The sequence below is a fragment of the Carettochelys insculpta genome, chromosome 16 (genome assembly GCF_033958435.1).
Source record: "Carettochelys insculpta isolate YL-2023 chromosome 16, ASM3395843v1, whole genome shotgun sequence".
In the NCBI taxonomy this organism is placed as follows: Eukaryota; Metazoa; Chordata; order Testudines; family Carettochelyidae; genus Carettochelys; species Carettochelys insculpta.
This window is the reverse complement of record NC_134152.1, coordinates 5,751,474-5,766,053: the sequence shown is the minus strand read 5'-3', so window position 1 is coordinate 5,766,053 and position 14,580 is coordinate 5,751,474. Positions and strand designations below refer to the sequence as shown.

The following is a 14,580-nucleotide window of genomic DNA, read 5'->3' as shown; positions in this document are numbered from 1 at the left end:
CAGCATCAGCAGCTGGGGGGTCCATGGCCAGGCTTTAGGGGGGATGCAAGGTGCCCCCCAAGCTTGGGGCAGGCAGACCCCTGCTAGGAAAGGGAGGTTCTTATGCCAAGTGCTGCTTCTGTGGGGCAAGGGATCCTCGTGCACCCCCTCCCACACACTCCCCCCTCTCTCCTCCTGCCAAGGCTTCCGGCAGCTTTTCGTGGTAGATGCCAATACTCCCGTCAAAGCTCTTCGGAGGCTCTGAGGGAGACTGGCCCCTGGCAAAGGTTTCTGAGAGAGGAAGTTGGGGGCTGTGCTAGCACGGCCTCCTTCAGCCAGCTGCTCCCCAGAACCGCCCTCCAGCTCCAGCACAGATGCTGCGGCTGTGGGGCAGGAGACTGACTTGTCCGCTAGGCACTTGGCTGGGAAGTGCACTGAGGGGCCCACCCAGGAAAAGCCGGACCCAGGGACCCCACAGAGCCTGGGGGGAGCTGCCATGACCTACTGAGGAAGAGCCCGGCCCAAGGAGCCCAGCAAGGTGGAGTGGAGCCCGGCATAACTGTGGAAGAGACCTCTCCCCCCCGCCACCCCCGCCACCAAGGGCAGCCCACAGAGCTCCCTCACTCCTATTTTAACACCTTCACAACCTACTGGGGGGAGCTTTGTTCGTGTGGGCAGCCTGGACCGAGGGGGAGAGAGGAGGTGATCGGTGCCCCCCATTTGCCCCCCACCCCTCGCTCTGTGCGGCGACAGGCCGGCGGCGTTGTACGTCCCCAGGGTGTGGTGAAGGCTTGTTGCTCCAAGACCCTCAATCACAGTTTGCTGTCAGTCTGCTGCGGGGGGGGGGGATTCCCCAACTTCCAGCTACCCCCAAAACCCCCCTCAGAGAGGGATGTGGGGTGCTGGGGAGTCCCCATTAAATCCCTCTCCCTTAGGCGGCTGAGCCCAGGCCAGGCACCGTAGGGTATCTCTGCCGGCTCAGGGGCTGCACGGCCAGTCCTGCTCTGCATGGCGGCAGGTGGGCCCAGCGGGGAAGGGTCCCTCCTGCAGGGTGGGGGAGCGAAGGCGCACAAGGTGATCTATCACCAGTGGGCTGCGGAGCTGGGGACAGATCGACTTTGCCGAGCCAAGCCCCCTTCCTCCTTATTGCACCGGGTCTCTGCTGGGCCTGGGGAGCCCCTTTGCTTCTTGCCTGCCCCACTAAGGGTGCGGTGGACGTGCAGCTGGCTGGCCTGGGGCCCGGGGAGATGCCCGGGGTGGCGGAACCCCCAGGGCTGGACGTGGGGCTACCCAGTCCCTCTGGCCCTCGCTGGAGCACCCCCCCCCACAGCTGGAGAGCTCAGCAGAGCCTCCCCCCTCCCCGCCCCTGCTCCCTGGCTGACTTCTCTGTGTGCCAGGAGCCGGGCCCACCCCTCCTCTCTCCCGCTGTCTCCTCCTCTTTGCTTTCCCCTCCCTCCCTGGGCTGGGCAGGGCAGGGCAGGGCCAGGCAATCCGGGGCAGCCAATGTGATCCCCGCTGGGGTGGGCTGTCTCGGGCGCGGGGGGGGGTCTGTCATTCTTCCTCTGGGCCGGGGGAGGGGATCTTCTCTCTTGCCCTCGCTTCGCTCTGCCCCTGCGCCCGGCGGCTGGAGCGCAAGGGGGCGGCGAAGGGGCCACGCTCCCCTGCGCCCCGTGCTTCCCCCCCCTCCTCCGGCACCGGCCGGTTCTGCCCGAGGCGGACCGCTCGCAGGGGCAGCCCGGGAGCAGGGCAGCAGCTGGAGGCGGAAGGGCCCGGCTGGCTCGGCCTGACCCCCAACTCCGCTGCCGGGGGCGTGCGCCGGGATGGCCCAGCTGTCCGTCAAAGACCACCTGGAGGGGATCCTCTCCGACTTCGAAGGTAGGACGGAGCCGGGCCGGACTCCCGCCTGCCTGGGGCCCTGTGCCGGGTACTGCTGGGGTGGGGGGGCCAACGCCGGTCTGGCTCTAGCTCTCCTTGGGACGCCGGCCCAGCTGCAGAAGAGGAGTTACTGGCACATCTGCGGCGCTGGAGCTGCGGGGGCCTTGTGCGCGCGGGGCGGTGGGCGTAGGATGGCGTGTGCAAGCTGTGCACGACGGGCGATTAACTTGTGTTCAGTTGTGCGGGGAGTGTGCATGAAATATGGTGCACGTGTGTGTGCAGCTGCGGGTGTAATGCAAGGCACTGGTCAGGGAGTGTGTATAGCGTGCATGGGTGTGCGGCTGTGCACGGAGTGCAATGCGCTTGTGTCAGGGAAGTGTGTATTGCACGTGGGCGTGCAACTGCACGGAGTGCAATGTGCTTGTGTCAGGGAAGCGTATAGTGCACATGGGTGTGCAGGGAGTGCAATGTGCTTGTGTCAGGGAAGTGTGTATTGCACATGGGCATGCAGCTGCGCAGGGAGTGCAATGTGCTTGTGTCAGGGAAGAGTATAGTGCACATATGCGTGCAGCTGCGCAGGGAGTGCAATGTGCTTGTGTCAGGGAAGGGTGTATAGTGCACATGGGTGTGCAGCTGTGCATGGCATGCAATGTGCTTGTGTCAGGGAAGTGTGTATTGCACGTGGGCGTGCAGCTGTGCACGGAGTGCAATGTGCTTGTGTCAGGGAAGAGTATAGTGCACATGGGTGTGCAGGGAGTGCAATGTGCTTGTGTCAGGGAAGAGTATAGTGCACATGGGCGTGCAGCTGCGCAGGGAGTGCAATGTGCTTGTGTCAGGGAAGTGTGTATTGCACATGGGTGTGCAGCTGTGCATGAAGTGCAATGTGCTTGTGTCAGGGAAGTGTGTATAGTGCACATGGGTGTGCAGCTGTGCATGGCATGCAATGTGCTTGTGTCAGGGAAGTGTGTATAGTGCACATGGGTGTGCAGCTGTGCACGGAGTGCAATGTGCTTGTGTCAGGGAATGTGTGTAGGTGGGATGCATGTAGCACAGCTGTTGCGGGGGAAGGGGGTTCCGGCTGTGCCTGGAAGCGAAGGCCAGGTTGGCTGGCTCAGGCATTAGGCTGAATGCAAGTAATTAAAACCAACCAGCAACAGATACAACTGGAGCCTGGAAACCCTCTGGGTCTGGCGGGGGGGGGGGGCGGGGTGCCTGGAGGCGGGGCCGGAGGGGCGGCTACAATGCCCAGCCTGTGTCTGTTAAAACAGGAAGGGAGAGCGGGGGGGGGAAAGCTCGCAGGCCCTAGCTGTTGCTGTGGCTGTGGCTGGGCTGGGCTGGAGCAGTCCCAGTGTGCTGAGGGAAGGGATCTGGCCAGGCGCAGAGGGCCTCTGAAGCAGGGTCGAGTCCTGGCAAAGGGGCAGCCCAGCAAGAACAGTCCCCCTTTGAGAGCAGCGCAGGCCCAGGCCATCCCCAGGCCGCCTGGCATGTCTGGCTGAGGGGGCGGAGAAGGGGCCAGCCCTGTTTTTGAGCTCAGTGGCCATGTGCTCTGGTACCTCCAGCTACAGCTTGTGAGGGTCCCCCGGGGGGGGGCGTTTGGTATGCACAGGGGATGGCAGCTCGTCTGCAGCGGGCAGAGCACTGAGAAGGCGGGGAGGGAGGGTAGGATGTGGCGAGTGGCTTCGTTATCTGTCTCATGGTGATGCTCGGGGGGACCTGCTGCACTCGATGCCCTACAGATGTAGCCCGAAGGGCCTGCAATCTTGAGTGACAAATCACAGGGGAAAGGAAGGACTCTTAGTCCCGTTTTGCAGATGGGGACACTGAGGCGCAGAGCCTGAGCCCAGGGTCACCCAGGGAGTGTGGCAGAGCTGGGATCTCCCAGTAAATGGGGCCAGTTGGCTCCGAAGAGCTTGCCTACATGGGGAAGCCGCACACGTATAAGGTAGGGTGTGAGCTTAAATCAGAAGCATTTTGAACATTACTAATCTCCCTTCCCTAGTCTGGCAGCAAAGCTCATCCGGCATCGTCTGCGACCCTGTGGGGGCTCAGGGCTGGAGCCAGGAGTTGTGCAGGTCTAGGGAAGAGCGGAGCCACAGGGCCTGGCAATCAGGAGTGCAGCCCCACGGCCCCGGGAGCCAGCGGCCGGGAGCAGAGCCCTGGTGCCCTGGAGGCAGGCAGCTGGGAGTGGAGGCCCCAGGGCTGGCATCCAGGAACAGAGGCCCAGCCGCTGAAATAGGAGGAGCTGGCACTGACCTGCCCTGGTCCAGCAAACTCCTTGGTTCAGGACCAATCAGCTCCTGGGAGCACCAGACCAGGGAGACTCCACCTGTAGTTACAGCCCCCCAACTCCCCAGGTGCAAGCTATGTAGTCGGGGGTGAAGAGGCATGACCCTGACCAGCAGAGCTGTCCCAGCAAAGGCCTGTAGTGTAGGCAGCTGTCCTGGCACTGCTGCCTCCCTTCCAGCTGTGCCCGTTTCGTGGTGGTGTTGCACCGGCACAGACTTTCAAGGGGAGGCCTGGCTTCTGATCCAGGGGGCCTTGTCTGGTGGCGCTTGGAAGTGGTTTAGCAGCACTGCAAAGCTCTGTTCTTCGTCCGGAACAAGAGCGCCCGCGTAAGGGGCTCTTCCAGGAGAACTAGAGCGGGTCAGCGCTGTGGGTGTAACTGGAAGAGCTTCCGTGCAAGGCAAGCTCCAAGCAGCATCCTGGTACACCACTGGGCTGCAGCATCTCCCCACCTGCTCACTAGGTCAGGACCAGCCCTTGTCCTTCTCCCCGCCGGGCTCCTGCTTCAGACTCCCCGGCAGGGCTTTGGGAGGGTGGTAGGTGCGGCAGGCAGGGCAGTGGGGGCAGGGAGGAGAGAAAACAGGGCCCAGGACTCCTGCAGGTGCCCCCCCCCCCAAGGAACAGGAAAACAGCCCCCTTGGTGTCAGAGACTGTTGTTCCCTCCGGCTCTCGTAGGCGTCAGAGTAGGGCTGGGGGTGCAGGAGGGGGAGAGAAAGAGGGACCAGTGTTCCCTGTCAGCCGAGCACTTGGGCAATGCAGAGCTAGTCCGCTCCAGGGGAGGTGGAGGCGGGCGCCTATGGGCTGACGGTAAAGTCCCTGGCAGTTCAGGTGGTATCCTGGTCCTCCCCCCAGGTATCCCTCCCCAGATGGGGGTCACATGGCCTGGCCCGGCTGGGAGCGGTCAGGAGTTTTATCTGCTCAGCCCCTGCAGGCAGCCAGTGGAGGGGAGCGGAGGATTTCCGCCCCCTCATTATGCCCAGCTCTGTCCTGGAGGGGTGGCCGTGGGCGGGGGGCAGGGCAGGCGAGAGCAGAGAGTAACCTGAGGCTGGCTGCTGGGAAGCTGCAGCCTGTTATTGCCTGGAAAAGAATGTACATACCTAGGATGGCCTGCGTTAACCCTTCTGCTCCCAGGGCAGCCCAGCGCCAGAGGGACTGGGCTGCTGCGGGCGGCTGGCGCAGAAGGCACATGGCCGTTGCTGCTGAGCATGCCAAGCGAGCCATGCCCAGCTCTCTCCCCTCCTGCCGTGTCTCTGTCTGGCTCCTGGCATCTTCTGCTACCCCCCCATGCTCAGTGCGCCTCTTCATCCCCATTCCCGCCCCCCTGCTCCTCTGCAGCCTCCTGATCTCACGCCCCCCGCCCCATAACCTTTGCTCCTTGCTAGCCCCGCTCACGCTGCCCTGCCAAGGTGCCCTGGCGGGCCCGCCTCCAGCCCTCTCTTTATGTGCTCAGCGTGGCTGATCCCCCTGCCGTCTGCATGGGCAGCGCTTGGAGCAGCCGAACCTTTTGCTGGTCCCGAGCACCGTCCGTTGGGAGTTCTCCGCGGGCCGTGCGCTCGCCCCTGGGAGGAGGGGGCAGCTGCTCTGGAGCCAGCGAAAGAGGGACGCTCCCTGGGCCCACCCGTCACTGAAGTGTGCGATGGGTCAGTGTCCTGGGTACAGCGTGTGTGTTGGGAGGTACCAGCTGATCGGTCGGTACAGCCTCGCCCTAAGCAGATGAGGCTTACTGGTTATGGAAGGCAAGTATCGGAGAGGTTGCCGTGTTAGTCTGTATCTTCGAGAACAGCAAGAAGTCCTGGGGCACCTCATAGGCTAGCAGATATTTTGACAGATAAGCTTTCGTGGGCAAAGACCCGCTTCCGGGCTACAGATAAGCAGTAAGGCCTGGAGCAGCCCACTGCTGGCAGGAGGTTGCTCTAGCCCCACAGGGCCCTCCACAAGTGGGGGGGGTACCCCAGCGTGTCCGGAGCAGCCCTCATCTGTGGGGGGGGGGTCGTTCTAGCCCAAGGGTGCGGGAGCAGCCTCCCTGCCCTTCGTTTAGTGGGTTAACCCGGTAAACCTAATGCTGAACCAGTCGACTAATTAAATGGGCTTTGGTAGCTCACACGCGTGTGCGTACACCTGGCCTTGTGTGTGTGTGTGTGTGTACACCCAGACTTGAGGCTCACCTCTCCCCACTCCCTGTAGGAAATTCTGTAGAAAGACGTCCCAATGCCCCCAGCCCCATCCCAGCCCCCCCCACCCGATGCAGCCACAGCAGACACTGACGCCGTCCCCCTACGTCACGGCTCCCAGAGCTCCCTGGGTGTGCGGCCATTGGGGAGAAAGCAGCGGGGCCTGGTGGGGCTGATCCAGGGGCTGAGGTGGGAGAACCGAGCTGTGTCTCTCCCCCTGCCGCTTCCCAGCTGTGCGGCTTAGGCAAGTCCCTTTCCCCCTCAGCTTGGCCCTTCGGTGTTTTGTCCCGTGTGAACGCCGAAGGTCACCTGCTGCCACGCAGGGTGATTGCAACCCGCTGTCTCCCACAGCAAAGCTCCACAGCTGCATCTCATTAGCTGGTCGTGTGGCCCCCAGTCCTGGCTCTCTTGGGTCTGTGGGTGTAGAGGCCACTTGCAAGGCCGGCCCAGAGGGGGCCACCGGCCCCCAGTGAACTGAACTAAAGGTGATACACGAGCGCTCCTGGCCCTGGGCCTGCAAAACAGCAGGATCCCATTAGATGCACTGCAAAGGGCAACCCACCCGCCTGCTGGCCTTGGCCGCAGCGAATCCCTGCCCTGCCGGGGAACATCTTAAAAATGAGCTGGGTCCACAGCCCCCGTCCTCCGTTGTGTGCTGGGAACCAGCGAACCACCCCCTGGGTCCTTCCGAGGTCAGTCCCTTTCTCCCCAGCCGCTCAGCTGTGTGGGGAGGGCTGTTGGCAGATCCGTGGGAGGGGAGAAATGAGGACCAAAGAGCCCTTTGGTCTAAGCCTGGAGGTGTGTGGATGGGGGGCCAGGGTGGGGGAGTAGCAAATGGCTGGCAACACGCTGTGGAGCGTTGAGCTCCCGGCACCAAATGGATCTGTGCTCTGCAGCGCATGGGCGGGCTGGGGATGCGGGGCTGGAGGAGTCTGTACCTTGGGGAGGCCCCTCCCAGCAGCTCTGCACTCGCCTAGCGGGAGGCTGAGGCTGGGATGATGTGTTTCCTGAGCAGATGTGCTTACAAAGGGGTTCCAGCTGTGCGGACCCTGGGAGATCTGTCCCCTGCCAAGACAGAGGCCCCCTGTGACCCAGTGCCCTGGGCTGGTCACCGCACTCCTTACCAGGTATGCAAGGGCCCTGACTCTGACTTGAAGGGAGTCTCCTTCTTCTGGGTGAGAGTCATTCACCCCCTGCCGGGTCTTTCTGATGACATGCAGTGATGCAATAACCACCCTGCTATCTTTACCAGGAGTTTCCCAGCTAGCCACCCTCTTCCAGTCCTCCGGGATCTCCAGCGCCTTCCGCTGTTGAACAGTCGGGATGTTTTCTTTAGCCCTCTGGCTGCGAGGGAGACCGTTCTTTGGGGGAAGGAAGAGACTTAACCCCAAATCGAGACGCCAGTTTTTACAGCGCTCGAAGGATTACAGATGTACTGCAGAACAGCGACAGAGAGGTAGCCCTGTTGGTCTGCGTTCCAGCAAGAAAAGCAGCAGAAATGCAGCACTTTAAAGACTAACAAAATAACTCTAGAGCTGTGTCTACACTAGCTCCCAACTTGGAAGGGAGGATGGTAAGTGGGGTGCTGGGAGATTATTAATGAAGTGCAGCACATCTTTAAATTAATTCTCCCCCATGGCTCACCCAATGGTGCTTCGAAGGGCCTGGGCAAATTTTTGAGGAGTAAAGGGACTTCAAAGTTGCCCCAGCACTTCGAACTACCAGCGGGTTAGCCACAGGGGAGAATTAGCTTAACGAACTGCTGCACCCTACTTACCATGCTCCCTTCAAAGTAGGGAGCTAGTGTAGACATGCCCATTAGGTGATGAGCTTTCATGGGACAGACCCATTTCTTCAGCTCAAGCTCATCACCGAATAGATCGTTCTGTTAGTCTTTAATGAGCAACATTTCTGCTGCTTTGTTTTGTGGCTGTATTGCAGGTCTGCTGGGGTAGTGGGAGAGAATGTCCATCTGTGTCTGGCCTGAGAAAGAATTAGATCATTTCAGGGAAATAACTCTTTGGAGACTCCACATAAGCATGTCTCTAGCATCTTTATTTTGTGTTCACAGCCCCTAAAGTGCTCGGTGAGATTCACACGGTCTTTACGCTTGGCACTGTCCAAACACACCTGCCTCAAAAAAGTAACTATCCTATTGTCTACACTGCGGATTTTTGCAGGAAACCCCCTTTTTTCCAGGAAAAAACCCAACAACCCGTCTGTCCACACTGCAAAGCTTGTTATTCTGAAATAACAGGGCATTTAGCTGGAAATAGTAACTCCACTGACACAAATGCCTTTTGCTGACCCTTTTCAGTTTCAAAATTGACTCAGTATGTGCTCAGCAGAGGTAATTATGACTTAATTGGCCTCCAGGGAAGCATCCCATCATTGCTCTTATTTCAAAATTGGGGCGTCGAGTGCGAATGCTCCATTGCGAGCTGCTCGTGCAGCATGAACGCTCTTTTCAGAAATAACTTATTTCGAGGTTAGAAAAACCCTGCAGTGTAGAAAGACAACTCAGGTGACCAGCTAGCGACAGCAAACGGCATTGGAATTTGTAACTTCCAGGTGGAACTGGCTGGAAAACAGAATGTTAATTTCACAAAAAGAGAACTGGTTTGGTTTAATTCCAAACCGGAACGGAATGGCAGGAGTTTGTCGCTGTTGGTGCGGCAATTTCAGAATGTTTCTGATCAAATCCCATCGACAGAAGAATGTTGGCGTATTTCAAATCAAACTGATTTGCATGTTTTGCAAAGAAGTGAAAGCAAGTGAGGATTTTTTTTTCCGTTGTTGAGGAAAATGAGAACTGCAAAGAAATCGAAAGGTTTGCGCAAAACATTCTGCATTCCTTTAAAAGCCATTTTTGTCAAAATCCGTGTCTCTGGAAATATTTCACCCAGTTCTAGTCATTATGTCTCCTGACTTTGCCCTTCACATAACGGCCTCTGGCATCTTCTCCATCAGCTGTTCTAGGTGGTGCCTCCGACATCTTCTCCATCATCTGTCCTAGGTGGTGCCTCTGGCATCTTCTCCATCAGCTGTTCTAGGTGGTGCCTCCGACATCTTCTCCATCATCTGTCCTAGGTGGTGCCTCTAGCATCTTCTCCATCAGCTGTTCTAGGTTGTGCCTTTGGCATTTGCTCCATCAGCTGGTGCCTGTACTATCTTCTCCATCAGCTGGCCTAGGTGGTGCTCTCTGCCAGGAAGCACCCTCAAGATCCTGCTGCTGGTCTGCCCACCCTCCAGGAGGCACTAGTAAATCTGGCTCTGGGAGGAGAACCCAATCCTTAGTGGAGTACATGCCCCCTAGTGACCGTGAGGTCTTGCCTGTAATCAGCTGTGGAGGAGCAGGGCTTAGCCACCTTGACTGAGTCACTCCCAGACCATGCTGCTTCTAGGGATGTGACTGAGCAAAGACCCCATGTGGCTGTGGGTCTGTGTCTGTTAGCTCAAAACTGTTCCTCGCCCTAGGTTTCAAAGAGAGTACTATGTATTTGTAGGGTGCCTAGCACAAACGGGCTGTGGTGACAATGTTACACACAGAGTAAAGTGGTTGCTGGAATGATTTGCCAGATTGTTTCATAGGTTGACCGCTGTGTTGCCATCTTTAGGTTTCAGAGTTAACAAGCTAATAATGCGAATGGGTAGTCAGCATCTCTCAGAGCTATTGTTTCAGGATTTCAGTCCGGCTTCTCCACATTAGTTACATTAAGGCCTTTTTTTTTTTTTTCAACCTGTGCTCACATCCAGGAGAGTTGAGAGCCGTTTTTTTCAATAGACGCCTCGATGTGGAGGAAGGGAGAATTCTGTGCAGCTGCAGAGCTGCAGAATAGGGAGAACCTTGCTCACGTGTGTCTTGCCGTGTGTTTGTAACAACACCAGAATACTGGGGGCTGGTTCTGGTTGGGGTGGCCGTAAGAAAAGTAATATTCCACACTGCAGCGTTCAGACTCATACCTCTCCCTCATGTCAGTTGCTTCCCCTGCAAACGCTCCCCAGAATCAAACAGGAATAAAGCACGTGGAAGGGCCTGTGTTCCTGCCAGAAGGAAATTCACTGGAGCTAGCCAAACCAGGGAGAGGAGCTGCCAGGTGTGACTGCATTGTCCTCCTTATTGATTTATTCATCCTCTCCTCTGAGATGAGCCAAGCCGCCACCACCACTCACACAGGAGTGGTCTCACTCCCTCCTGTCTCCTCTCCCGGGTGAAAGAGTTTTGGCCTCATCCGCCCCAGCCGCTCAGGGAGATGTCCTGCCACACCCAGAGCGGCTAATTTTGTTCTCTGGGTAGCTTTGTCCTCTCCAGCCATTAGATAGGCAGAGCGGTCACGGCCTTCTGCCCCAAACTGCTGCAGTCCGCCCACCCTCCAGCAGCTCCTCCTCCTGCTAGGACTTCACCCAGCCCAGCAGCGAGGGCATCACATTTCATGAGCTGTCGGTGGTGACTGATGACTGGAGCAATCTCAGCCTCACTACAGGACACCAGCAACAGCCTGTCCAGTCCCAGCTGCGCCCAGCGGGGGGTGCTGTAAGGAATGGGGTAGGAGTGAGGGGTGGAGGGGAGCTCCCCTTGAGGCCGGTCCCAGCTGCTCCCAGCAGGGGGCACTAGGGAATGGGGTAGGAGCACTGGCTGTAGGGCGGTACCTGGCAACTCCAGCGCCAGGCTCTCCCAGCAGGGGGCGCTAGGGAGCGGGGTAGGAGCACTGGCTGTAGGGTGGTACCTGGCGACTCCAGTGCCAGGCTCTCCCAGCAGGGGGCGCTAGGGAGCGGGGTAGGAGCACTGGCTGTTGGGTGGTACGTGGCGACTCCAGTGCCAGGCTCTCCCAGCAGGGGGCGCTAGGGAGCGGGGTAGGAGCACTGGCTGTAGGGTGGTACCTGGCGACTCCAGTGCCAGGCTCTCCCAGCAGGGGGCGCTAGGGAGCGGGGTAGGAGCACTGGCTGTAGGGTGGTACCTGGCGACTCCAGTGCCAGGCTCTCCCAGCAGGGGGCGGTAGGGAACGGGGTAGGAGCACTGGCTGTTGGGTGGTACCTGGCGACTCCAGTGCCAGGCTCTCCCAGCAGGGGGCGCTAGGGAGCGGGGTAGGAGCACTGGCTGTTGGGTGGTACCTGGCGAGTCCAGTGCCAGGCTCTCCCAGCAGGGGGCGCTAGGGAACGTGGTAGGCGCACTGGCTGTTGGGCGGTACCTGGCGACTCCAGTGCCCGGCTCTCCCAGCAGGGGGCGCTAGGGAACGGGGTAGGAGCACTGGCTGTTGGGTGGTACCTGGCGACTCCAGTGCCAGGCTCTCCCAGCAGGGGGCAGTAGGAAGCGGGGTAGGAGCACTGGCTGTAGGGTGGTACCTGGCGAGTCCAGTGCCAGGCTCTCCCAGCAGGGGGCGCTAGGGAATGCACCGGCCGCTGTGGCGCTGGCGGCTCATCCAGCCGGAACTCCCTAGGCAATGTTTGATGTGGGCGGGTGACTCGCTGAGGGTGGGCATTGCCCGGCAGTCTATGCCACAGCCAGGGGCAGCCTGTTGCCATGAGAGGGGGTGTAGTGCAGGGAGCAGATCTTGCCTTCCCAGGGTGCCCCCGGCAGGATCCATTCCACGTGCTGGGTGGAGGTGGGAAAGCGGCCGGGCTACGTCTGGACTGCAGCCGTAGGTGGGAATCATGGACGCAGTTTGCGTTGCCTTGTGCACGTGCGTGAGTTATTCTGAGCTCCCTTACTTTGAACCCGGCGGGGTGCAAACGGCACCGTGGCTGGAAACAAGGGGCTATTTCCAGGTTTCCTTAGGACGAGGGGTGGGGGAACCGGTTACTTCGGCATGCAAGTGCACCCCGAAACAGCAACAGTCGTCTCGCCAGAGCCTCGGTGGGCTGCCCCAAGGGGCAGTTGGAAGTGCCCCGATGCAATCCAGCAGAGAGAGAAACTACCAAAGGCAGTCAGATGGGAGGGGAGCCAAGGGCACAGCTCCAGTTTCCCGTTAGGGCCCTGCTAACGAACCCCTCTGTTCCATGCAGGTTGCAAAGGGGGCCCTGGCCACCTCTGCCTCCCTCTCCGAGGCCTAGTCCCTGCCTCCCGCTCAGTCGGGATCTGGGGCGAGCTTTGCGCGGCTGGCTGGGCGGAGGGTTTGCAAGGCAGCAGAAGGCTGTGTAGCCAGCGCTCTTGCTGTGGGGAGCAGAACTGGGTTGATTTCCCAGAACTGGGGCTGTGCCAAGCTTCCCCCGCTTGGGTCCGGGGCGGGTTTCCCACCCTCGGAGCTCATAATCTGGGGTCTGGCTCTGCCTGCAGCCAGTCCCAAGCCCAGTGCGTGAATGCAGCCCCAGACTGGACAGCAGGCTAGTGTCCTCTGCTTCCAGCTCCCGTGGTCACACAGAGCTGGGGCCGGGCCTGGTTCAGGGAGGATTTGGGCCTCGGGGCACCATCTGGGCCCTTTACTGTAATTTCTTTGCGTGACTCCAGCCCCGGATAGAAGGGACGGCGGGGCGGGGGCGGGGATGCTGCACGGCCACCCTCGGTGGCAGGAGCCCTGTGCAGGGGGCGGCCTGCACTGTGGCGTGCTGGGCTGGGGCTGTTGCTCTAACTCTCCCCCTGCTCGCTTCCCACAGCACTGAGGAGGTCGTTCGATGTGGAGGATGCCGCCGAGGCCGTTCCGCCCGCCCTCCCGCTTGGCCCGTGCCCTCCTGCAGCCAGCCTAGCCACGGGCAGTGCGGAGAGGGGCCAGCTGGCCAGCCCCATGTTGCCCACCAGCCTCAGCGCCAGCCCCAGCCCAGCCCACAGCCCTGTGCTGAAGACCAGGATCAGCAGCAGCTTCTCCTTCAACAGAGGCACCGCCCCACCGGCCAGGGTCAACGGCGCCGGGAGCTCCAGCCTGGCCCGCGTCGCCTCTTTCCAGGCCAAGCCCTCTCCCAATGGCTTCTCCTCCAGCTTGGAGTGCCCGCCCCCCAGGGTGCCCCCGGGCACTGCCAGCCTCACAGAGCCATGGGGGCTCAGGGCTGCCCCAGCCACCAGCCCGGCACTGAAGAAGTTCTCTTCCCACGGTAACGTCTTCCATTCCGAGGTGGAGCAGCCTGCCCAGCCGGTGTCCAGGGCTGGTGGGAGCCACGGCTCGCTGCCCGCTCTGGACCTGCACATTGCCGAAGATCAGGGCTCTCCCATCCCAGCTTTGCCCTCCGCTGCAGCCTGGGGCTGCACCTTGCTCCAAGGGAAAAGCAGCACCCCCGTCAGCAGGGAGCCTTCCTCCTCCTCTTCCCCGCCATGCTCTAGCCCCGCCCAGCGGCCCAGTCCGAGCCCCGCGGCTCCACCGTCCCGGCAGCTGGCGCAGCTGCCGAAATTCCCCATTAGTCTGGAGGGGTTGGTGGGGAAGCCTCTGGACGGCTCTGATCCGGGACAGACTGGCGACTCTGCAGCCAGGCCGAGGCCAAGTTCTCAGCTCCAGGCCAGCCCCCAGCAACCCCTGGGTCTGGCCAAAGGGGCCGCGGCACCCTGTCCGGGGAGGTGCCCGTCTGTCCACGTGAATGAGAGCCCACGGCCACCGTCTCTGTCTCCTGCCCAGGCTGCTCCATTCAGGCTCATGTCTCAGCCTCAGATAATGCGAGTGACTTCTCACCCCTCCTTCCTCGGGGGCCCAGCAGTGCCTGGCCCAAGGGAACGTGTCAGATTCACGGCGGAAAGAGTCAACTCCTTTTCCTGCTCCGAGATCTCGGGCTTCCGGGCTCCTGCTCCCAGTTTCTGCCCAAGGGAAGCCTCCAGCGGGGCCCCGGCGGGTTCCCCCAGCGTCTCGTCTGTGAGCGAGGAGCTGCACAGCCAAGAGAAGACAGGGGAAGGTAGGACTTTGCTTTCCTTCATCTCCCTTATTGCATCCCACCCAACCCTGTTTGAGGTCCAGGCCGGAGCATTGTCCAGTGCAGTCCGGGCTGCCCCATTACAGGCCCCTTCTCCTTACTCTGCTGGGCTACACCAGGAGTCGGGCTCCACGGCTGGGCGCTCTCTCTGTGAAGTCTGCCAGATCCCAACCGTTGTTCTCTCTCTTACCCGGCTGCTCTGCTTTCTCCTGCTGTGGGAGCCTCTGTGCTCGGGGTCACAGGAGCCAGAGAGGCGTCAGTCAGTGTTGGTGCTCTCTGAGCCAGCTGGTCTTCCCCAGACCAGCTGTTGCTCTGGCTTTGGGAGCTGGTGCCGGCACTGCTCAGGTCTGTGGTAGATGGGGGGCTGGGTGAAGGGTGCAAAGGGGGTTACACGTGGCCAAGTGGAAATCTGAGTGGCTGTAACACTGTCACGTTCTGGGGGACA

The 14,580-nt window shown here is 60.4% G+C and overlaps 1 protein-coding gene across 4 annotated transcripts in view; it reads left to right on the top strand.

The window, feature by feature from the left end:
- The window catches only part of SEPTIN12 (septin 12), a 120,470-nt gene that overhangs the window by 58,346 nt on the left and 47,544 nt on the right, over nucleotides 1-14,580 (top strand). For 2 of the 4 annotated variants that reach the window (XM_075010278.1, XM_075010277.1), the window contains exons 1-2: nucleotides 1,589-1,854; nucleotides 12,900-14,117. In XM_075010278.1, the coding sequence (XP_074866379.1) occupies nucleotides 1,800-1,854; nucleotides 12,900-14,117 (1,273 nt within the window). In that variant the 5' untranslated portion in view covers nucleotides 1,589-1,799. Of the gene's footprint in view, nucleotides 1-1,588; nucleotides 1,855-12,899; nucleotides 14,118-14,580 lie in introns of those variants that run through there. The other 2 variants (XM_075010279.1, XM_075010280.1) reach the window with 2 other exon arrangements.